This window comes from Anomalospiza imberbis, chromosome Z, assembly GCF_031753505.1.
Source record: "Anomalospiza imberbis isolate Cuckoo-Finch-1a 21T00152 chromosome Z, ASM3175350v1, whole genome shotgun sequence".
In the NCBI taxonomy this organism is placed as follows: Eukaryota; Metazoa; Chordata; class Aves; order Passeriformes; family Viduidae; genus Anomalospiza; species Anomalospiza imberbis.
This window is the reverse complement of record NC_089721.1, coordinates 32,694,626-32,718,770: the sequence shown is the minus strand read 5'-3', so window position 1 is coordinate 32,718,770 and position 24,145 is coordinate 32,694,626. Positions and strand designations below refer to the sequence as shown.

The following is a 24,145-nucleotide window of genomic DNA, read 5'->3' as shown; positions in this document are numbered from 1 at the left end:
TAATTTCAACACTCTGTGTTACACAACATAAAAATATTCTGCTACTATCACACTTCTAGTAAACAGGGAAGTAATTAGAAAGTCTAGAGTACTCCACAGATGGATGGACTGGAGGACTTCAATATTTTTCACCATCTGCAAATCACTGCCGTTCCATACATCTCAGTAACTCAGAAACCGCTGTTGTCCCACATTTCTATTCAACACATCTTCATTCAGAATTGCAGAATCTTATTAATTGGAAGGGACCCATAAGGATCATTGAGTCCAATTCTAAAGTGAATGGTGCATACAGGGATCTAACCCAAAATTTAGTGTAATTATAAGCAGGAAAAAATCTGCTACACCTATTTGGCATAGATCAGAAGGAAAATCTTATAGCATAGTGATATGAACTTGGATAAACTTGGGATTTCAAACTCTACAGAAAAACATACATATTTCGGCAAGAATCTGGTATTTGAAGTCAGTACATTTGGGCTTCAGTATAAATTACAAAAACTCACCTCTAGCAACTCATCTGCAATCTGTAACCTGCCATCTTTTCCAGCTGCTCCATTTGGATCAATTCCCACTATAAAGACACTCATCCTGGATCGGTCTTTGTTACCAGCAAGACTAAGTCCCAGACCTGTCTTTCCTTTTTCCAGTTCAATCATGTGTAGCTCCCCTGGTAGATTTCCATAGCGCTGCAGGATCTTTTCTAAATGCAAAAGCATGGGTAGCAGAGGTTGGATTTACATTAGAAAGTTTCACAAGTTACCTAGAGAGTCAAGATCAGTGCTCAGTGTGCAGTATCTGACAGAAGAAGCCCAAAATGGATGATTAAATTTTCAGCGTAAACCACACCTTCTTTTAAACTAAGCCTTAGGTGATTTATAATAGTATTTCTAGCTTCTTGTTTTCCTTATACCTTCAGAAATATTATAACTTTTCTTAAAAAAGAATTTACACATAAAAGAAGTAATATTCTCTCCAGTAACATTTTCAGGTAACAGATATTACTGTCACATTGGTCACTGCCAAAAGTTACCTGGAGTACACTGAAATTCTTCAAGTAGTCCTACATTGAATTGGGACCACGGAGGAAAAAAAAAAAGATTGCAGTGCAATGAAGAAAAAGAAATGAGTTTTATATTTAACTATGTGCATCTGACCAAACACAACTAAAATAGCAACCATAGCACCCAAACCATGACGCACATGAGAAAGAAGCAGGTCAAATTGCATACCCCCATACCTGTGTCTTTTACAATGCAATTTTAATACTAAGAATTTCAAATATTATCACAGGAAATACTTACTCCAGCTGTAACCAAACTCATCCTCCTTCTCCACATCTTCTGGGACTCTGATAGAAGATGACTGTGCAACATCAGAGCTCATTCCTGAATATGCTGAAGGAGTGGGCAGAGGCAAGTTACAAAGTGAAGTATTTTCTGGTTCTGTATCAGACTGACCAAATGCCTGTGGAGAATAAGAAAAATGAAGTGGCTAAGAAGATGCAGGCTCTCTGCAAGGCAATTAGTACACAAAAATGTCAAAATGGCAATGACTATAGCTTCAAAGTTCCAATACCAAGCAGCTGAAACTCTAAATTAATAAAGATGCACAGAAAGGTGGAGAGATCAAAGACAGAAACAAACACCAGGCAAGGTAAGAAAAAACATCACTCCAAAATGTATCTGGAAGGAAACAATTCACAGTAAAAGCCCAATTCAGTAAAGTTTTATGTGCCACTTTATGTTTCAGAAAAAACCTCTTATGAAGACTCAAGTGCTTTTGTTTTAATACCTGATTTGTAAAAGATTTATAACCAATTTTTCTTTTAAGAGTCATCACATATAATTTCCTCCCACCATATGCTTAGGAAGCCAAATATGAGGAAAGAGAAAGTAAAAAAAAGCTGGGAATTTTCAAAAATACCAACAGGAAAAGATAAAAAGTAATTGGCATATTAACTGAAAAAACAGTTAAAAACCAAATTTAAACAGATGATAACTGAAGAAATCCATAGTAAGTGGACCTTTTCAGTCTCATCTATTAGTTCCCTGCAAGCTGCACAGAGAAGATCAAATAAATGAGGATACAGTTTAAATCACAAGAGACAGATACTTTTGGTCTTGATGTGTTCTATTCATATTCACACGAAGTTAAGAGGTATAAACACACAACTACTGCAATATAATGGTTAAATGCCCAAATCCACAGCCTTGAAAGCTTCCATTCAAGACTGTTTCCTTGAGGAATATGGACTCTCATAAGGAATTTCACTATGTGAAATTAGTATAATTTTGCCTTCCTTAACGTAAACATGTAAGCAAGAATTCTCTCTCTTAATATCATCATTCTTTAGCTTATGTATGCCCAAGAGACCTTGATACTTGGCAGATCAGCTACTGAAGTAAACAAGAATTTTAAATGAAAACCAAGTTTTTGTAACACTCAAGTTTTCAGGTGTGCTGGCCTAGCTTCATAACCCATTCTCATCATTTCAGTTCTCACTGCCTTCATCAGCAAGTCTGAACACAGTATCTCAGATAGTGCCTTTAGGTGCCAAAATCACTCAGGTAATAATCTCTTCCATCAGAGGCAACAGTGAAATGAATAACAACATACACCTCGGAAAACTTTATCAGCTTTCAAACTGAAGGTGTTGAGAAATCTGGAAAGTTACCAGTTTAGTCATTTTGAAATTTAAGAAAGGTTTAACAAAAATTGTTTATCTTCACTCTGTAACTCCAAAGATATTGCAAATGCCCTATTTCAGTTCTCTCATTCTGCTTCTGCTTTAAGATTTTCCTTTCATTTAGGAACTTCTTCGAGGAATTTAACTAAGAAGTCACTAAATGTCCAAAGTGTGAAAAGTGACACTGAAGCAAATAATTTATTTAAGACAATGTCATCCTCCTAAGATGATACCTAACATTCCTAAACTGAAGCAACAAAATTCTAGCACAGACATTGTCACCTACTAGAATCAGAGAAGAGTAGAAACACTATCAAGTAACATTAAAAGTTATTTTTTACAATCAAAAATTCATGTGTGCACAAAAAGAAAAGTTGGTAATACACCTCCACACTGAGGAGGGGCAAAGGGGAGAGAAGTTCTAGAAACACACTTTTTTCAGAGGTCTTCCTAGAGTTTTACTAAAACTGAATAATATTCTGGAAAAATTAGGAAATCCAGTTGACCCTGTCTGGAGGCCAGGTGCCCACCAAAGCTGCTCTATTACTCCCTTCTTCACCTGGATAAAGGAAAAAAAATATGACAAAAGTCACCCCCTATAGCCTCCCCAACTACCATTATCTTGCAACACAAATGCAGTACAAGTGTGAGATCAAACCAAATCAGCAAACCTTAGTTTTTATATTTTAAAACCAAAATTAACGTACTACTTTAGAGGTACTGTTTGTAAGCAACAGTGTCCAAGAATAGCAAAACCTAAAGAAAACATGACCAAAAAAGAGGAACAAAATACTGATGTAAAGGACCTCTGGAAGATTAGCAAGGTGTGGATGTAGGGCTGTAGATTAGGATGTAATCCTGACAGATTAACACTTATTTACTGCTGCCGCCATAATACGACTGACAAAAAAATGCATCTTTTTGTACCAAAAATGTATCTTTTTGTGAATGTGTAACAACACAACATAATCTGAACATTTCTGAGGTATAAGGAAATGCTGAAATGAAAGTAAAAGCAAGGGTCCTTTGTAGGAGGGTAAAGACTGTGCTACAATGCCATTTAGGGGGATGGGAATATGTCCTGCCTGCAGAACTCAGCCTGACACATTTGAACAGCCAGAAGCAGAAGCCAGTCCCCACAGTTTATATACACATAAGACTTTTGCTCCCTGAATCGGGCAACACACAAAAACCTAAAAGGCTTTAACTCATGAAATACTTTCAGTGTGCCACACCACAGTATTTCATTTAAAATGCAAAGCATCCAACAGTTGCTGAACCCACTTAGCTACCAGGGTCACTCTGATCACATCCAAGCAAATACTGAAAATAGCAGCAAGTCTGGAACTTGAAAAAATGAAGGCACAGGCAGAGGAAGAAGCAGTACTCCAGAAGTTATCACAGGCCATGTACAAATGTACAGCAGACATACAGTAGGACCAGCTGGTGGGAATTAAGACAAACCTTGAATGGTGTGGGAGCAAAAGGGTTAGTTGGGGAACAACGGAAGGTAACCCTAATTGGATTCGATACCTCCTACAGTAACAGAAAACAGCAATCCACATGTTATAGTATCTTTGGCAATACACAGTATTATTAACCAATAACTCATTTCTAATTACAGATTCATTTTACTAACTGCAACAACTTTATTAACTTGATTTATAAATTGAGAAAAGTATATAAGGGGTTACTAAGGTCCCTGATTCATCAAAGTTTCTCACTACACATGAACCTGAGTTCAGAAAAGGAAAGAGATGACGAAAGGCAATTCTTATATCAATGCTAAGAAAGGAATTATGCATAAACTACAGGATCATCAGGTTTTCTTTTAAAATGCATGCAATGTTTTTCCAGAAATACTTTTGAAAATATAGAAAACATAAGTCATCATTTATGCAACATGTCTACTCCCTTTCTTCAGAACTGTAACAAACACAAAAAGAGATTTCAAATCACACATGCAATTATACACCACATATCATATTTTAAGTGTTTGTTGCACATTCAATATTTTCGACAATATAGAAAAATAGACAAAGGGCACAATCACTTCCAAGATGTAAAACCAGATAGAAATTATTTCATTAAATAAAAAAATGCATGCATATTAGGATTAAAGGTTTTTTTTTATTAGAGGTTAACGCTGTTCCAATTGTGAATAACATGCAGTAAGTATGTACTAGCCACAAAAAGAAGAGTAACTTTTTTTTATTTCCAAAGTATCCTATTCATGGTGCATGAAAAGCGTTTTCAAGAAGCAGAGGGAAAATATTTTCATGAAGCATCATAAAAAAAAATGCTGCAAGTTTGTTGGTTTTCTTTCCATGCAAAAATAAAAGAGAGATATCAAAGCTGGAAAGTCATAACCACAAAAAACCAAAAAGAAGTACATAGCAGCAGAACACCATACACTGATGAGAGAGTTACACTTAGTTATTTTAAGAGACATGTCAGGGACTGATCTTATAATTGAAAACCTATTCCTTTGGTAGCTCTGAATAGATCAGCTTTAGTGGTTATGATTAATGGAGCTGGCATTTTTTAACTTCTCTGTAACTCTTCTATGTATATGCATATCTGTGTCTTTAAATTCACTACCTAGAGCTCTCAAGCTCATCAGCACAGCACATAACTCAAACTGGTATGAAGAATTCAAACACAGAGAGACAGCAATGAGAGAAGCACACATAGGATGTTTGGTGAGTGAAAAGATAGTGTGTCATCATCCAACCTTAGCAGTGTTGAACTGAGAAGAATCAGCAAATGGGTTAGTGCTGCTGAAGACAGCTGGCCTACTGAAAACACTGTTCTGCAGAAAAGGCAGGGAAGGGCTCTAAAAGGAAAGCATAATAGAAACTAAGCAAAAAAAAATTTCTACACTGGGTGTATCCATACAGCAATTACCTCTAAATTTAACTGCTGGAAAACAGTATGGACAGGGATGTGAAAAACTTCCAGGATCATTTATTGCAAGAGTAATTTAATCAAAAGTTAGAGTGCTGTTTAAAAAATTTCTTAAAGTATTTGTTTTGTTAAATGCTCCTGAAAATAGTAAACACATCCCTAAACATTTATTTTCAAATACCATGTTGCAAAAAAGTAATTCCATCAGTAAGACAACAAATGTCTTGGCTCTACTGTATCTTCAGCAGTGACAAAGTAATGCTATGACCAAGATTTCTTCACTGTCAAGTCAGTCAAAGTCAACAGATTGTTTCCCTAAGGTACAAGATTTTCTGCATATGTGATTCCCATTTGATTTTATATTATAAAGAAAGGTTTGTGGAAAGTAAATTGTTACTGTAATCATTCTATTACACTTTACCAATTGCATGTCATCTGCACAGAATTTTAAAACGTATCTTGTTGAAATTTTAGGGAATTAAAATAAGCATCACAAACACTTCATATATCAACAGTACAATCCTAGTAAAACAGGAAACAAAGGTTCAGCTACAGTCATTCAAAATCTTGTCTTTTTTATTTTGTCATGATGGCACAACTCCTAAAATACTAGCCCTAATACTAATCCATGCAACAGCATTGTATTAATATGGACTGGCTATTATGATAAAGTATGGAGCTTTTGAATTTGCCTGAACAGTTCAGTTTAGCATACTTTTTGCACAGTCTAAGACAAAAAGAATAAATGTTAAAATAAAGGGAGTTCTCTCTTTAACTATTTTAAAAAATTCAAACCAAAGCCTAAAGTAACAGTATTTTTTCTTTCTGTTGTTTTCTTTTTTCAACTAACTTCCATTCAGAATTTTATCAATGTGTCCAAGATGCTAAGTTACCAGAAACTAGCTAGCATTTCATACAGCATAATGCTGTAACACTACTATGGGACCGTAATCACAGTGATATATTGTTTCTTACTCGGAAATACACAGAGGGGTATAGGTATGAAAAACAGACTTGATGGGTAACTCCTCATTATCAAAACTATTACTATCACTATCTTTTCACAGGCCAGTTTCATTATTCAGGCTGTTCTGGAGTACACACAGGCTCTTTCTTAACTACAAAACCTTGCATGAAACAAAATGGAAGAAATTAGCTATCTGTCACTTAGGACTGACTGCATGGTTAAATACATAGGGGTACCATAATAATTATAGCTCATGTGTGCAGGCAGCTAGCTACATGGGTGACTGGACATGAATGAAAGCAGGATATTCTCTTGTAAGATCTTATTATTAAGTACAAATGCAAGTTTCAAAAGATGAAAATAATAAACATAATGCCATTTATGAAGATCACATAATGTATGGGTACAGGAAGAGCATTAGCAATGTTTCTGCTTATAGAGAAACAAGATTTCGCTAGTACAGTCAAGAAGTAACGAACAAGCTTAATATGAAAATGAAGAACTACAATCAAAAATAGCAAAGGAGCATTCTCTAAATAAAAGTAGTGATAAAGTAATGGTATCATTTCCATCCCAAATGGGCTTAAACATTCAGTAGCAGCAACTCTGTTCACATCACAGCAAATACAAAAGCATTACTTTAGTAGTTTGAGCGTCAATAATCAACATTCAACAGAGCTTTTTCATGCAACTTTACCTTAGATGACTGACGATAAAATGGGTTAGTAGTTTTCTGCCCACAGGGAGCAGAAGCTGAAGAAGGGCTATAAAGAGACTCTGGCTGGGGAACAAGAGTTATGAGACAACTAGTAAATAAACATGCAGCTTACACAGACTCTACAATGAGGAAGTTTAGTTTCCAGTGATGCAAGCAACTTATATTAAAGCTCTGTAACTTTTGTCTGCAATGTCCATGCAGCTTAGTGATGGAAAACTTCCATGTACTTCTAGGTCCTTTCATTAATGTCCACAGAATTTTTTAACAGGTGCTGTTTTTCTGCATGTGCTCCTCAGACACGCTGTCAATCTCTAACAGATGGTTTTAGTTAGACTCCCACTCTGCCCCCCAACAAATTATCTTTCTTGAAGCTTTTCAAAATAGTTTGAGGACGTTGTGATGGAGGGTATTTCCAAATCCAAATCGATTTCATTCTAAACGGAAATAATACTTAAATCAAATCTTTGTTCCTAAAATAGCTGAGATGGCACTTTCAGGATTAAATATCCCATTCCCAAATACCATCATCTTTAACATTTGCTTCATCTATTACTATGTGTTACATCTCTTTTCACATTCTTTATGCTTACCCTTGGTCTGCTTATAATGCTCTGTACCATAAAGACTACAGGATTGCCTGCCTTCCGTATGGCTTCCACAGCTTGTTCGTGGCTGGCATCTCTGAGGTCAATTCCATCCACCTGTAATTGGAAGGCCTTATCTTAACATTGCAAGAAGCTACAAGAGTCATGAGTCAGTTTTGAGTTTTGGTTAGGAAACTTTGAATAAACCTAAGCCCAAACCTCTATTTCTAGTGGACCTTTCTACTGACTTGGCCTGAGGTCCCTCAAACACAGGTTTGATATTTCCAGGAGTAAGGACAGAACATCAAATAAATATTCTCTTATTCCTCTGTTTTAAAAATGTTTTCCAACATTTTTAGTTCAGACTCTGTAAGTTTTCCCACAAGCAATGTAACAGACGAGATATGATAATCCGAAGACAGTAGGAGTGTTTACCAAATAATGCTTCCTGCAAATCCCACCTTAAGAAAAAACTATTACCCAGGACTTCATGAGATTTTAAAACTGAAAATTGTTAGGTGCTGGAGAGCCTTTCATGATGGGGTGCTAAGCCAGTACAATGTACTTTTTTCTTTTGTTTTATCTTCTTTTTTCTTTTTTCCTAAAGCAAGATAAGATTAATTTTAGCCACTTCAGAAGTTAAATTTTTAGGCCAGAAGTGAAAAGCTTTCTATCTTCTGGAAGAATGCATGTACACAGGATGGCTAAGGACAAATTTGTGCCTGGTTGTTTTTTTTTTTTTTATGTCTTTATATGTATGGGTGTGTAAATAAGAACAATGCTAAGGTGAGGCTAGCACCAGTAAAGTATTGTCACAATGACCACAATAAAAGCTAGAAACTAACACAGAAAGGTTATTTGTTAATGGCAATTCTAGCACCCAAATTTATATGATGAGGATTACCCCTACAACTTTTTAACTGTCTAACTCTACCTTAAACTTAATCTTCCAATGCAAATAAGAGAGTACAAAAACAATCTGAGAGAAATTTTACACCTATGAGGAACTGAGCAAGAACAATAATACCCTCCAGCTTCCCTTGTCTGAAAAACTGTATGCACTGCAGAGATGGAAGTTTACGTATGCCACAACTTGAGAAACTCAAACCATTCATTCAGAAACAGCCACATTAACACATTTTGTTTTCACTCACCCATTCCAGTTTCTGCAAGCGTCACTGTCAGCAACAATTGCACTCACAAAAATCCAGTTATTCAGGTGAAATGGATGTTTTTAACTTTGTGGCCTTAAAGCAAAATTCCACCTCCCAACTTCTTATACACTGCAAACTGTTCCATCCTGTTACAGAAAGTGCTACCTATACTAAGGTATTATTTCAAGACCCTCAATATTGATCTTTTAGCAAACAGCAAACTGCAGTTTCAGTACCACCAGGTAAGTCAAGCCCAGTCTGAGCCAGAATCAAGTCCATCATTCTGCTTGTTGTGCTTCCAACTTATAGATAGTCAGCTAAGGACATCCAGCAGGGATAAATGGAGGCAGTTCCTATTAGCCTGACACTGGAGATAGGGCAATGTCTGATATTGATAGTCATGTCAGGAAAGATCTGCTCCCTTCAGTATGTTCATTCGGCAACATACTTAAGTGAAAAAGCAGAAGTGGATGCAGGAGCACAGGGCTAGCTAAGTAGAACAGAAATGAAGATAAATCTCACCCTGCAATACCACTGGCTACATTATACTCAGGCATGAGCAAAATGTTCTTGGTGTCTCAAGGATCAAACACAGATTTCTTCATGTCAAGAAAAAAAAAATGTGCCTCCCTTAACTCCTGCACAAGATGCATAAGAGCTATGTGAATCAATTAAGATTTTAGATGGAAATAATCTTGGCATTCATTGCATGGTCTGCACTGCCTGTTTCTATTGCTATCCAGTGAAAAGGTGCAAAAGGTGAAAAGTCTTTTAGTTTCACCAAACTTAAGCTTTTTCCTACACATTCTGGTTTTCAAATAGGGAAGTCGAACTGCTGGCTTTGTAGACCCCTGCTCATACAGTCAGTCATGTGTTTCATGCTGAATATTCAACTTAACAGGCAGCTGTCTGCACACAAACATCAGCAGATGGTACTACAGTCTGTGTGGCTCAAGTGGCATCAGCTGTGGCAATTGCACAGGTGTCAGCCCACCACACATCCATCTCAGTGACTCCTGAGATGCTAGGGAAATTGCAGCAAAAGGGATTCAGATGGTACCTCTACAATCCGATCTCCAGTTTTCAGTGTTCCATTTTTGCCAGCTGGGCTGTCTTCCAGGATGTGTTTGATAAAAATCCCTCTCATCACTTCTCCATTGCTCAGGCGGCTTCCCATCCCTCGTCCTCCAACAATGCTGATGCCCAATGACTTGCTAGGCTCTCTCCAGAGTTCGACCCTTTTGGGATAAAAAAGGACCAAACTAAATTAAAATCTGTTGTGATTATGACAAAGATGCACACTGAAGACACCTGGATTTGCACAATTATTTTTAAAAATTCTGAAATAACTCCTTCTTGCAAAGTTTTCTCTTTCAGTGGAAGTTATCTACTGGATTGATCAGAAATTCTGTAATTGAGCCTAGTATCGGTCAGCTTGTTTTGAGTTCTGATAGAAACTTTGAATCTTTCTCTTCATCTTTTTTGACTTGATCCCTGTGAGTCAGCTTGGAATAATTAGAGATAAATTACTATAACAATCAAGACACTGCTAGACTGCAGGAATTTAACCCAATGGCAGTAAAAGTCAATCATTAATCACTCCTACAATGCACAACATATATAAGTGCAGCGATTCTGTTGTGTTTTAATCCTCTCAAAATATGTTTCAGAATTTTTGAATTTCAGATGACATTTTATAATGTGCAACTAGATCTGCACTTACTTTCTGGGCTGGTTCCAGTTACTGAAAGCTGCATTTTGAAGTTCACTTTCTTCGCCCTCCCCCTCTTCACGTTCTGGAAGCTCTGGAAGTTCCCTAATGATAAACACAAACATGCATTTAATTTCTAAATAATCCACATAATTACTAGATTTTTCTGAAAAATTTAATATATTGAATCACCCTGACAGTATCAGAATTTGTACACCAGATTCATGTAAGGAAATTCTTTTTCTGATGTCTTTTAGAATACATATGATGTTCAGGGATTCCCTGTCCACTTGCTAATTGCAATGAAGTTTCTACCCACAACACAGAACAACAAAGTGCAATTTGGAACTACAACCAAATCAAAGTTAAAGGTAATTTATTGTTTTCAAAATGGAAGAAATTAAAACAGCAGCACTCAACTAAACTTACTGCTTTTGGAGATGAATTGCAAAAAACCAATTATTAATCACTTAGAAATTTTGGACTGTAACTGCAATTAATTTTTGAAACTGAAGGAAAAGAATGACACACTTTATTCTTTCCAGTTATGTTCTGGAAAGACCATCAATACCAAAGTCTTATGTTGGAAACACTTCAGTATTTGTGGTAATCCATAAATCCAATTGCATGGTATTTAAGAGAAATTTAGGATGAGAAAGAATTCAATCTCCTTTTCGGACAGATCAAACAGACTTGAAAAAATGCTTAAAATTTTGCTAGTCAAAGCAAAAACTGTATTTTTAACAGCTTTTTACTGTACTGGCTGCTGGTCTGAAGAAAATCATCCATCTTTCATCTCTTCTAAAATAAAACTTATCTTCCCAAAATGTGCAAGGTGCATGGAAAGAGTTACCTTTGAGTGCTACTGGAGAAAGTTGTAAGCCTTTTGACTCACCTGACAATATGTGAAGGAAAAGATTCAAGTGGCACTGTTCCCTCTGTCTGTTGTCCCAGACTGGCCCTGTACTCGTCTAAATTTTCTGCTGGCACATATGTAATACTGCAATAAAATGGGACATGATTAAACTAGCATAGGGAATGCCAGTCCTCCCTTCAGTGGGTGTGAGGTAAGGATGAGGTAGCTACTCAAGACTATTTTCTTGACTTCAAAGCAACAGTGCTGGTATGCTGGTAATAAGCACTTACACAAATCCTTCGCGACTTTGCAGCAAGTGCACATCTACAGTCAAATTAAGTAGCTGAACAGTACATAATTTTTTGTAATTAAAGTAAATGGTGCTTGAACAGTGACAGGAATGTAACAAGAGACAATCCAGCTTCAAAACATAGATTCCTCATGCAAAGACAAACATTGAAGGATCTGTGAGGTTTGAGGCACCAATACCACCCTTAATGACTGCTGAAAATGTTTCTGAAAGTTGGCCTGTAGGAGGTTTTGTGCTTTTCTGGGTGGTTTTATATTTATTTTAGATTTCTATGCTTTTAGTGAAGAATACATCATGGGTTTGGACATAAAAATGTGTCACAGCACACCACCTATGCCAAAGGGACCAATCCCCTACTCAACTCCTTCCTCCAGGCCTTCATGCACTTCCAACCAGTTTAGGACAGTCAGACAGTTGTGTTTCATCAGACAAATTATGTGCAGACTCCACTTGATGTTTGAATGACAGAAACAGTCCAATAGACTGGGGAGAGTAAAACAAAGAGGGGAAAATAGATTAAGCCCTAAAGGATATTTCTTGAAAAGCTTCCATCTGTGAGGCAAAAGGATACTACAGTATCATCCATGATATAAGCAGGCTACTTAGACAGCCCTTCTTTAATGATGCTTTGTGTTCTTAAAAATCTACAGCTTAGCTATCAGACTCAAGTATACCACGAAGTAAGGCTGATAAAAAAAGGCAGAAAAAAAGTCTGTCTTGCCATACATCACATTGTTCAAAGAAAAAAATAATGTATTTCCCTGTGGAAGGGAGAGGGCTAAAGAAAAAATAAAAGGTCTTGGCCACTTCACAAGGATACGTAAGCTGCTGGGAAGACACCCTTTCAAGTCTGAGGCTTTCACATGGAGCTGTCCCTGTCCATCATTCCTGACTGATGTCCTCTTTGTCACACCCTGATTGCCACTGATTCCCCCTTCTCAGTAGTTTTCTGCTGAAGCATCAAGCATCAGAACAAACACAAATAAAGTTTTATATAACTAATGCTATCAGTCTAAAACACTCTACCAAAAATTATTATAAGGGCCACCTTAATTTGTCCATATGTGTATGTGTCCAAGCATGTTCCCAACCTCCTCTCACATCTACCATTATCTAGAAAAGTGAAAAAAGGGTCAGTAGGAAGGTGTCTATGCTGCTGAGCAGAAAGAACTTCCTAGTTCTTTTAATGGAAATTTCTAAAACTGTATTATCTAAATTAATATAAATCTCCCTGTTCTGCATTAGCATTTTTTCAAACACATAAGTGGTACTGCACTTGACACAACATATTTTCCTTTTGGAGTGCTGAGAAGTTAACAGACTCCTGGAAACAAACTCTCAGCACTGTGTCACTAACCCTTATCTGCCTTTCCTGTAGGCATTCTAGCACTGCAAAATGCTAAAGACATGCAGCAGCTATTCTGTGAAGACCCAGCAGTAAAACAGCAAAAAGCAAGAGAGAAAAGAATTTTGGACAATAATGACTACTATTTCTCAGCCACCTCCAAGTGTGTTGAGCTACAGTGAAGGACTAGTATTATGCTTACAAAACTCTCATGGGTCAAATGCTAATGCAGCAGCTTCACCCAACAGGCCCACAAGAATACCTTGCCTCTACAAAATCTGTAAGATCTGTAAGTTACATTTCAATGTAAGAAAATGTAACATTCATTCAGTTATATTCATCACTTATAAAAATAAATAGGAAATAATGTAGATTTCCCTTGACAAAAAGATACAATAAAGAAACCAGAACTTCTGGCTAGAAGGCCTGGACAATCTCCTTTATGCTAAACTGAAGCTGGAAGCCATAAGTATGGAAAGGAGAATGGCACAGTCCTACAAAGGAAACAGGTTATCCCAGATTCAGACTGAATATATACAGCAGAGTGTGATCTCTGATAGTACAGTGTCCAATATATATCAACTCTTGTCTAGTCTTTTTCTGCAGAGTGCCAAGGTCCAATGGCAGCAGTAGGCCTTACCTTATGCATGAGCACTTGATATAGCTGATCTCAAGCGGGAGGCAAACCATATGCACTCCAATTTCTGGGATACCCTACTGTGTATTATATGATTAAATAACTGACATTGTGCTGAATCATTAAAAAGGTATGACTCAAAGGATGCTCTCAAAGAGTTTTAAATGCTACTTAGAAACGTCTCTGAAAAGCTGCCTTAGCTTCCCTTTCTGTGTACAGCACTGGAATTATAAAGAAAAGAGGTTTGTTTTACCATTTTTATAAAATGCACCCAAAATTGAACAACTGAATTATCTAACTGACTTCCACAGATGGAATAAAATTGAGATAATCTCGCCAGGAGCTGTTACATTTTAGTTCTTTGGAAAAAATACATTTATTGTATTCTAGTGCTTAACTACAATTCTAGTAGCCTAGTATAAAGAACTTGAACATTCAGTATGTTTTTAACTGTTCATTCTTACCTACATGTTCATTCTTACCTAGGTTTCTGTAACACTTCAGTTGTTTCACAAACATAAACCAGAACATTTGCATTTTGCAAAAAAAAAACAGCATACAAAAAAAACCCAAATTACATGGATCAAATACATGAAAATTTATATTGTGCATGGAGTTCATCTTTGTATGTCGCTTATGATTGCTAAGTCCGGTTAACTGCAAAGGTTTCCCTAACTGCTCTTATTACCTGTATTACTGATGTGACTGTCTTCCTACTCTCTGTTCTGCATGTTATTATGAAAATAAAAGAGTATTTTCCCTGCTTAGTGCTCATGGGCAGACACCTCACAGTTATCAAATCCATCACTTGCTGGATTGTTGCTGGAGCTCACTTAGAGGTCAAAGTGAGGTCTGAAGACATTGAGCATCATCCCGAACAGCTCAGCTCAGCTTGTGGCTGGTATGATGAGGGGCACAGAACAAGAAGTGTTTTTGGCTCCTCTGGCCACCTCTGCTGAACTTTGTGCTGTAAAGCAGAAATAAAACCCCACCACAGCACTAGTTCATCTGCAAAACAGACTGGTAATGTCTTAATACAGCTACAGGGAAGACAGTAAGAGAAACACAGGCCAGAAAACAGACATGAAGGCAGAGAAAACAAAATAAATAAATGTATGCTCCATTTCTGTGTCATATTTCTTCGCTGCAAGAGAAATTAGAGTTCAACAATTTCAAAGGAAAGTATGTGCATGGTTTAGCCATCTTCCTTCTATTTTGTAGCTGTACAGCTTGAAAGAAAAGGGTTCTGGTTTTCTTTCTTAAGAGCTATCACCACTTCTCCTACCCCCAGAAATAAGCACTAGCAACTAAAGTAGTGACAATGGAAACACCAATGGTTTTACATATGAAAGTATCTTGTAAACACAACATTGCATGCAGTACAGAGGAACATTTATCACATGCTTGACTGAACAGCCACACAAAACCTTGAAACACCAACAAATAAATTACAAAGTATGGAAAATGCTTAGGACAAATTACTGTAATTAACATTTAAGGTTCAATTTAAACCTTTGCATAAATGAAGGAAGTAAAATGTAAGTGCCACAGAAAATATGACACTGAGATTAATCCAGATATCAGTACATTGTACTCATGCCCATGTACAAGTGAACCTTGTACACTTACACACAACATGCACACGTGCTCTGAGCACATCCTGGGTGGCTGTCATAGATTAAATTTAAAAATATTAGCAATAATTTTTTTTAATAGAGGTGTTTTTATTCCAGACTTAGAAAGCATGCTCCAATCTTCAAGTTTAAAGCCACATATAAATATATAATACAATTATACACACACAGTTGTATCTTTCTTAATTAAAAAATATATACACATCCACATGTGCAGCCACACGTGCATGTACACACAAATATACATGAGAAGAAAGAGAGTATGTACCTATATCTGGATATATCCCTGACATTACTATTGATGTCATAAAAGCATGGAATGATTTTACAGACAAGTTGCAACACAGAGCCATAATGAGTATCTGAATTGCCAATACTCACACATAACACAGGGCCTGATCATCAGCAGGTGCTGGAGAAGATCTAGAACGTGAAGCATACGATGCAGCATCTTTTTACAATGTTGTTAATTAATATCAATGTCTCATGCTGAATGTGAAAGGCATATTTATGTATGAAGAAGTGTGAGCTGTTTTTTTTTCTTCCTTTCCTTTTTTTGTCCTGTTCCACCTCCACTTCATCTACATCTAACCCAGAAAAAATCTGCTCTTTATTATTGTCTATAGCAGTGATTATTAAGAGGCATGGAAAATGGAATTGCAATGTCTCTCATTTCTTGATCAGGAATTCATCCCCCCATTCAGTCAGGTGAATTCTAATTCAGCTTTATAATTATCTGACAGATGTTACAAGCAGCTGCTGCTGAGCACAAAACACTGGCTTTATTACGGAAATATAAGAACTTCTGGCAAGGTAGAGTGAGAAGTGAAACAGAGTGCATTCAGTAAGGCCACACATCTGGTTTTCTACACACAGAGGGGGAAAAAATCAAATACGCAATGTTGAAACTCAGGCTGGTTGATCTTGAACTATTCAAAATCAAATATCCTTTAACAGAATTAAAGAATGACTTTACATGGCCAGTAAGAACGGCTTTGTGTTTTCTCTGCAAATACAATTTGAAATACAGCTTTGGAAGCAAAATACTTCAATTTAATCAATTTTTTGGGGCACCCTGCTACCCAAAAAAAAGCTCAATCTAGAAGTTAAGGGGTAAATTTTGCAGTAGGGACTAAGAGGAATGATATCTAGATGGTCACGATTGGATGCTAGCATACCCTTGTTTTCCAAGGAAGATACCAAAGAGATTCAACTTAAATCTTTGAAATTATGGCCCTTAAATCAAAAATGCTGCAAGGTGATGCACCACATTAGTTCTGAATTGACAAATATGGGAGGGGAACAGGGGAGGGGGGTGTGTATCCTTCTCAGCAAACATAAAGAACTATCTTAAGATGAAGCTCTTCCTCTCCGAATTTCTGATTTGGGTTGTTACCGCATGTTTGTATCATAATATTTTCCTGGGATCCTGTACTGCTCCTTCAAGTTAAAAATTAAACAAAAGTTTGATTATGCTGAATAGTGCTACAGCAAAACTATGTAGTCACAAAAATACTGTCATTTTTCTCGCAAGACTCCTTTAGAAGCTATCAACAGATTTAGTCTTTCTGATACCAGTATCTTTCAGAAATGGGATGCATTTTCCTCTGGAAAATCTATACACCTAAGGCAAGATTTTAGTATTTCCAACATAACTGCAAGAGAATAAGACTACAAAACAAAACTTGTAGTCATACAACATAAAATAAAGCAGCTATAAAAGCATACGCACAAATAGTGAACACGCCTGTATTTGATTATGAACTACAGTACTAAAAAAAGACTCTTAATAGAAGAATAGTGCTGCAGCATTTGTATCTCTAAGCAGATACACACACATGCATGGGCACATACAACTGACTTCAATCATGACAGCTGAGAGTTGTAGTCTCTACAGTAATAATCAATGTCACACTTTATCAACACTGACTCACTTATATTCCTGAGAGCAATACAGTAATGTAATTCATTATATGAGCAATAATGCAATTCATTATAAAGCCCTTTATTTAAACAGGCATACATTAAATCATAATCTTAAATGCACGACAGCTATGGGGCAGGCAAGCAAACCTAATAGCCACAGTGAAGGTACTTTGTCCACCTGTTCCCAAAACATTAGGTATCTTCCAAGCTAGAATACTTCTGGGAGAGTATGGAATGCCCTGCTGTCCATTCTGAACTCAGTTCTAACCTCAGTTACAACCATAACCACACTGGGACTGGACTGGCTCTTTCGATGCCACCCTCACCAATAAGTAGAGGCTTCTATTACCAACAACTCCATTAACCCATTTCCATATCTGACACAATCAATGTTACCACAGGCTAAACAGAGAAAACAGTTACTAGGTTTTGAAGCTGTAATCCCAGCATTGGTGCCTACAGTTCCACTCACATCTCCAGAATCAGCCTCATTTCCAGACGGTTCTTGTGGGCAAAGTTAATTCCTCAACCACAGAAACTAGAAATAATTGTACTTCAAGGTAGTTAAAATTTTGTAAATTTTGTGAATTTGAGAAGAAGAAACTTTCCCCTCAAGTGAACTTCTCAAAAATTGTATTAATTACTACCAAGAACAGACAGTTATGTGCAAGAGCAACAGCTCATTCATATGTACTAATAAAAAATTGGAAGTGACTACAAAAACAGTGTTTCTATTCTTTGTCATAGACATACTGAAATGTTTTGAGCATTAATTTTCTACACTAACATCATATTTCATACTTTCTGTCTGGAAGCCAAAACCAAAACCCATGAAAAAAAACTAGATGAAATTACTTGTGCCAGGACAGTCCACCTTCAAGAACCACAAACGTCTTGAGAAAATTGTAACTTTCCTTAGAAGAGCCATACTATAAATGCAAAATTCTGTCTAATCCTATTCTTTCAACAAAACTAGGCAGGACAGTAATAATGATGATACTCATGACAGTGATTTCTAAGAATATCTGAAGCCTCTCACACAAGTGATCTCATCTTTGAAATCCATGGAAATGTAATGTGTCAATTATCCAACCTGATGCTGCAACTTAAAGGTAAATTGATGTGCAAGAACAGAATTTTCATGTAAAATACTTGCATAAATAAAAAAAGAATTGATTATCAGCTTTCTCCCACCATAATTCATCATCTAGTTTTACCTACTTTATGTCTGGTCCAATGAGTGAATGTCGTCTCAGCATAGCCCGGGCTTGCGCGTTGGTTAAGTTAGTGGTTGACTCTTCATTAATGGACAGGATGCAGTCCCCCACACCAATCCGTCCATCACGACTTATTGAGCCTCCATGGATGACACTGCGAACTATCATTCCCAAACCATCTTTATTGGAACTTACTGTCATCCCTATTAAAAAAGCACATGAAACAGTTAATGTCTTTAAGCCACAGCTCTGGGTGCCAAGATAAAGAAATGGGCACAGAGAAAGGAAAAGTCAGCCAGACAACCTGCCAATATCACCAAGCCTAAAAATGTTGCTCTTACTCTCCTCCTTTGAGACAGCAATTATAAATCACAATCACAGTAACTTTACCTTGTTGTCAGTTCACATACTCAGTTCAATACAATAAAAATTAAGAAAGTGGAATATTTAAGCAAAAAATACGGAACATAATGAAATTGCTTAAAAAGCATTTAAAATCACCACTCTTCTAATGGTTCACTGAGTTTATACACATTTCACTTTTGTTTATGACAACTCTCTTTGCAAAGAAGGTGAAGTATGATTAAACAGGTAATTAACAGGCTGAAAACACACTTATTTTCAACAGAAAGCATGAATCAGATCCCACTGTGATGCTGGCTGTCTTCTTGCTCTCCTAGGTGGGCCATAGCTTAGATCCAGAAGAGCATTCTGACTTCTGTGAAAGTCTGTATATTGCTAATGGATACAGCCCAGTATTTTACTTAAAACAGTATCCTACCTGTGACACAGAAGGATACTGTTTCTCAATATTTACACCCTTTAACTCCACTTTCTTTCCAGTAATGGGAAATAAGACATATCCCCTTGGCCTCTCCTCTCCTATGGGGAACCTATAGGGACTGACTTATGATGGCCTTCATGTGTCACTGTGACTCTGGTTACACACATGAGCTGTCACTGTTGGTGCTCATTAAACAGACCCTAGTAACAGTTTCAGGAAAAACTTAGTTCTTCACTGAGGCACTGTGAAAGGCAGGGCTGGAACCCTTGAAGTCCACTCAGTGGACTCATCTTAATACTGCTTAATAAAGTTAATAAAATGTGATGTGAAATTCTGAACCTAACCTTGCTGTTTGGTTAAGATAGTAACAGACTTAACTGAGGGTACTGTAATAACACTTTAGGAAAACATCACACATACAACAGACCGCCTTTTCCTTTTTCTATGCTGACATAATCATTACAGATCTGAAAGCCTGATGTCACACTTGGGACACCTACAGTTTCAGATTAAAAATGCAAATGCCACTGTAAAGTTGCCAAACTTTTCACAGGACTATGGCATTTCAGCTCTTCTGCATTTGGGTGCTTCTCATCTTTTAAAAAATCACAGTCAAAATGTTAGTGCTCCAGCAGTGGCTGGCATTAAACAGCTGCTGCAAATAATGGGTGACACCATTTGAAAGGAAAAAAGAAGTGCCAGTTCTTAACTCTCAATTATTTCATCAATGCAGTGGCAGTTTCCAACATCATTCATAGTTCTTGACTTAGCTGCTTTTTTAAAATGGAAGGGTAAAAGCGGTGCTGCCATGTGTGTAAATTGGTCACTGTACTGAGCCTGCTTCCCAGGCCAGAGCACACTCAGACTACAAGAAAAATGCTAAAGTCAAAAGCCAGAAGAAAGCAATATTCACATTAATATTTTATACATATCCATGCCAGTCTTATTTTTTATGCATTAAATGTCTGTTAATATGGACCCTGCTGAAGTTTGTATTTTCATGCCGTATTATGCTTGAAATGAAATCTGCTTTGATGTTCACTGCACTTAAAATACTCATACACATAAATGAAAACCTACTCCACTGAATGAAGAGTTTATTGCAAAGAAAACTTTTTTTTACAAAATCCAGATGCTTCGAAATGCATTGTGAACTGCACTTTATACAGCCTGGCAAGGAGGCCAGTAAACGTAGTAGTTAACCAATGAACGATAAACCTTATACCCATATCAGCCTTTTCTACGTATTTTTATTTTTCAGACCCTGATTTTAAATGAGATCCATTTTGAAGGATGGCTGTTTCATGAAGGTGATGCATGTCAGACTGAGCATCCAGCCATCAGAAAGCAGTTAATTCCAGGTCAAGACATCCACTGAAATATAGCATCACGGCTGTAAAAAACTGACACCCACCTCTGCCCAGCAAGGAAGTCCTGACTTAGGACTATTTATGAACATCCAATTCTGTGGACAGCCCATTTTAAAGCATTTGCGGAGTTACTGCTTATAGCCAGCACCCAAACAAAGTCCTGCCCTACCAATCCCAAAGAGTCTTCAAGAGTATGCAGCTGGCTAGAAGAAACAGTACCAGGAGTCTAAATCAAACCAAACAAACATACAAGCCCCAGACAGGAGGCACACATCACTGCCTTTCAACATGAAGCCTTCCCGGCATGGGTTCTGGGAGGGTTCTATTCTTGCTCTCTCCCTCATGCTGCCCAGGGCTAGACCTGACAGCAGGACAGGACAATGAAAAACATTATCACCTGTTGTTTGTGTTCACTCCAGAATGTGTTTCTAGTCAGTATGTTCAGGAAATTGCAGATTGCAGATATCTAAAAACTTTGAACTTCACTACAAAATGATAATATCATTAAGCCAAAAACATTACCTATTAAATTTATCAATTACATGATTTTTAGAAATATTGAGGCATTTTGGATTCAAACTTGAGGCAAGGAAGCAAGCAGCTTATTTAGTCCCTTTTGACCATCCTCAGGAAGCAAGACCATTTTGTGTTTACAAATATTTGAAAGTCTCATCTGCAGCTCTTTGACCACAGTGTTCTTCTACAGCATTCCCTGGCTATATCTTGGTTTTCACTATATTAGTACATTGAAAAACAATGCATTAAAATTCTTTTTCTAACATTTAGGAAAGACTAAACTCCTTTATGGGAAAACAAATTCTCAGTGAGACTGCACATTTCACTTTTGTGCTCACAATGACAGCAAATGGATCCAGTGCCATCATAGTCAAACGGGGCAAGAGCAGCAAAGAATTAATGTCCTGTCTCCACTAAATGGAAAATATTTAGTTTTTACTAATAAAACAGGGAATGTACAAGGGAAACCAACAGCTATATGCCTGAAGAGTTTACAAAAAAATTCCACTAACTTACCTAGGCTTGAGTTGCCTTTTGCAATAGTGATAGTCTTCTCATATATGTTTTTGACTGAATTTTGGGGTGTGTAATTTCCCTCCAAAGATACTGGGCATCTCTCTTCCATTAAAGGCAATTGATCCTAACATAAGGGAAAATAACACCAGTTCAGATTACCAAGATAAAAATGATTGGTCACATTGATCTCAACTACTTTTGCCTTACACAAAAGCCATGCACATAATTAAGTCAGATTCCTTATACAGACAGAAAGTCAGTTCAACAAAGATCAAACTAACATCATGACTTCTGTTTTCATTCAGGCAATATACCAAATCTATCACAATGCACACTTTTAATTTAGGGACATCAAAATTAGTAGAATGAATTCAAGGACTTCAGATTCATTCACCACAGCTGTCTGACAAATTTGCCAGTACTAAAGTAACAAATCTTGTAAGAAATTGAAGCTCTTTTAGGCATTTCTTAATAAATCACTAAACAGAATAAATAAGAAACACATGTCACAGTGACTGTCATATAAAGGAAAATTATGTTTGCACACTGCAGTATCACAGATCAGTTTGCAAGCTGAACTGCACAGGCTTACAAGAACACCATGATGGAAGACATTCACACCACCTCCCCTTGGCTTCCCAGGCCCGATTCCAGCTGTGCACCTCCTGCTTGCACTAATGCCCCTGTGAATGTTAACAAGGGCTAAGAAAACTCCCCTGTCCTGCCCAGGGGGTACCCAGTAGTATCTAATGATGTGAGGCCTGAGAAGACTTGTATATACCCCTGTAGCACCAGCCTCTAAGAAAATATTGTCTTGATGACAGTAAAATAATTTATGTCCTGTTTTAGAAAGGTCTATATCCCAAGGTTTTGATGTGAGCTAACATATCCAAAGGACATTAATAATCAAAGAAATATACACAGCTATTGGCCTGTGACAATTTCTGCAGGAAATTCTTTGGTCTAATTACAGGCTTTCTATATGTTTTTTAAATTATTATTAAAAAAAAAAAAAGGCAAGTAACTTTACTTTTTCATTGGGATCAAGCTGCGTGGTAGTAGCAAGGCTTGTATTTAGTACAATTTGTGATGTTGTCTGAGATCCAGTCCATGTTGCAGTATTTTCACTTTCATTTTGTTTGGTATCTGAAACCTCCAGTGTCAAAAGATCTATTTTAGTAAAATCACTTGCAGTTTCCAGGCTACTGTCTGCTACAGACTTTTCATCTCTCAGTCTCTGATTCAAATTCATGTTGTACAGATTCTTCTCAGATACATGGAAATCAGCTGCAGCATTTGGGCATTCCTCTCCAACAGACTGTTCAACACAGGAGACAATGAACAATCACCATTCATTTGTAGTATAATTCAAAACCACATTTCATGCTAAAACCTTAAACAAAAGCTAATCTCATAGAATTTAAACATACTGCTGTGAGATCAGCAAGATCAACCTCATCAACAGTTCCCTAGAGGCATTCATTCTACTTTAAAGTGAACTTGACTTCATAGACCATTTCTTCTGCTTTGTAACACCAGAAATCAGTAAAATAAGTTACTAACTCTAGCTTGAATAACTCCGGTAACTTTTTAAAATTCGCATGCAGTTTTTTTCTCAGGTGAAAAAACTTTGCAAGACCAATGTCTTTACTTTCAGCACACTTAGCAAGCAAAGAGGAATTTCAAGCAGCTCAATACAATATGAATGCAATGTTATCATCCATTTAACTGAACAAAAATATATTAAGATTTCTCTTCCTCGGAGTGACAAGTAAAAACTTGGTCAAACCTCAGCAAAAGGTGAATATGGGGGATTTGAAATGTGACAACAATGAAATACAATAATGCAATTACAGAAGCTTACTAGTTAGTAATTATTGCAGATCTACCAATTATGGCTGCAGTACTAGGACTAAGTTCCCTACACATTTGTTTAGACTTCCAAGATTCTGAGAGCCTGCTTTTGAAATGTTTCAAGGGATTCCAAGAATCACAACATTCTGGGAAAAAAAACCCTCAAATATTCTCTAGCTGACCTTTTAAAGTTATTTTAAAAACAGGTAGGCCATTAGATTTTAAAAAGATATATCAAGGATTCAGACTTAGAGGCTCGGTATCAATATTAGAGATTTTTTTCTGAAATGCAATAAAACAGCTCAAAATCAACCACCTCTATCTGTCTTAGTTGTTATCCACTGGTCCTATTAATTGTTCTATTACGTCTCCAAAAAGCTGGGGAGACATGCTTTCCAGGATTTGGGAATATTTTGCAACATTTTGCCTCAAGAGCCCTAGGATTCATTT

General features: G+C 36.9%; 1 protein-coding gene across 9 annotated transcripts in view; it reads right to left on the bottom strand.

Moving 5' to 3' along the window:
* The window catches only part of MPDZ (multiple PDZ domain crumbs cell polarity complex component), a 101,470-nt gene that overhangs the window by 21,436 nt on the left and 55,889 nt on the right, over window positions 1–24,145 (bottom strand). For 4 of the 9 annotated variants that reach the window (XM_068176300.1, XM_068176306.1, XM_068176301.1 and 1 more), the window contains 13 exons: window positions 22,872–23,159; window positions 21,842–21,965; window positions 18,660–18,858; window positions 15,894–15,935; window positions 11,626–11,730; window positions 10,743–10,835; window positions 10,080–10,257; window positions 7,872–7,982; window positions 7,261–7,344; window positions 5,424–5,525; window positions 4,154–4,225; window positions 1,305–1,467; window positions 507–703 (listed from right to left, as the gene is read on the bottom strand). In XM_068176300.1, the coding sequence (XP_068032401.1) occupies window positions 507–703; window positions 1,305–1,467; window positions 4,154–4,225; window positions 5,424–5,525; window positions 7,261–7,344; window positions 7,872–7,982; window positions 10,080–10,257; window positions 10,743–10,835; window positions 11,626–11,730; window positions 15,894–15,935; window positions 18,660–18,858; window positions 21,842–21,965; window positions 22,872–23,159 (1,758 nt within the window). The remainder of the gene's footprint in view (window positions 1–506; window positions 704–1,304; window positions 1,468–4,153; window positions 4,226–5,423; window positions 5,526–7,260; window positions 7,345–7,871; window positions 7,983–10,079; window positions 10,258–10,742; window positions 10,836–11,625; window positions 11,731–15,893; window positions 15,936–18,659; window positions 18,859–21,841; window positions 21,966–22,871; window positions 23,160–24,145) is intronic. The other 5 variants (XM_068176303.1, XM_068176304.1, XM_068176302.1 and 2 more) reach the window with 5 other exon arrangements.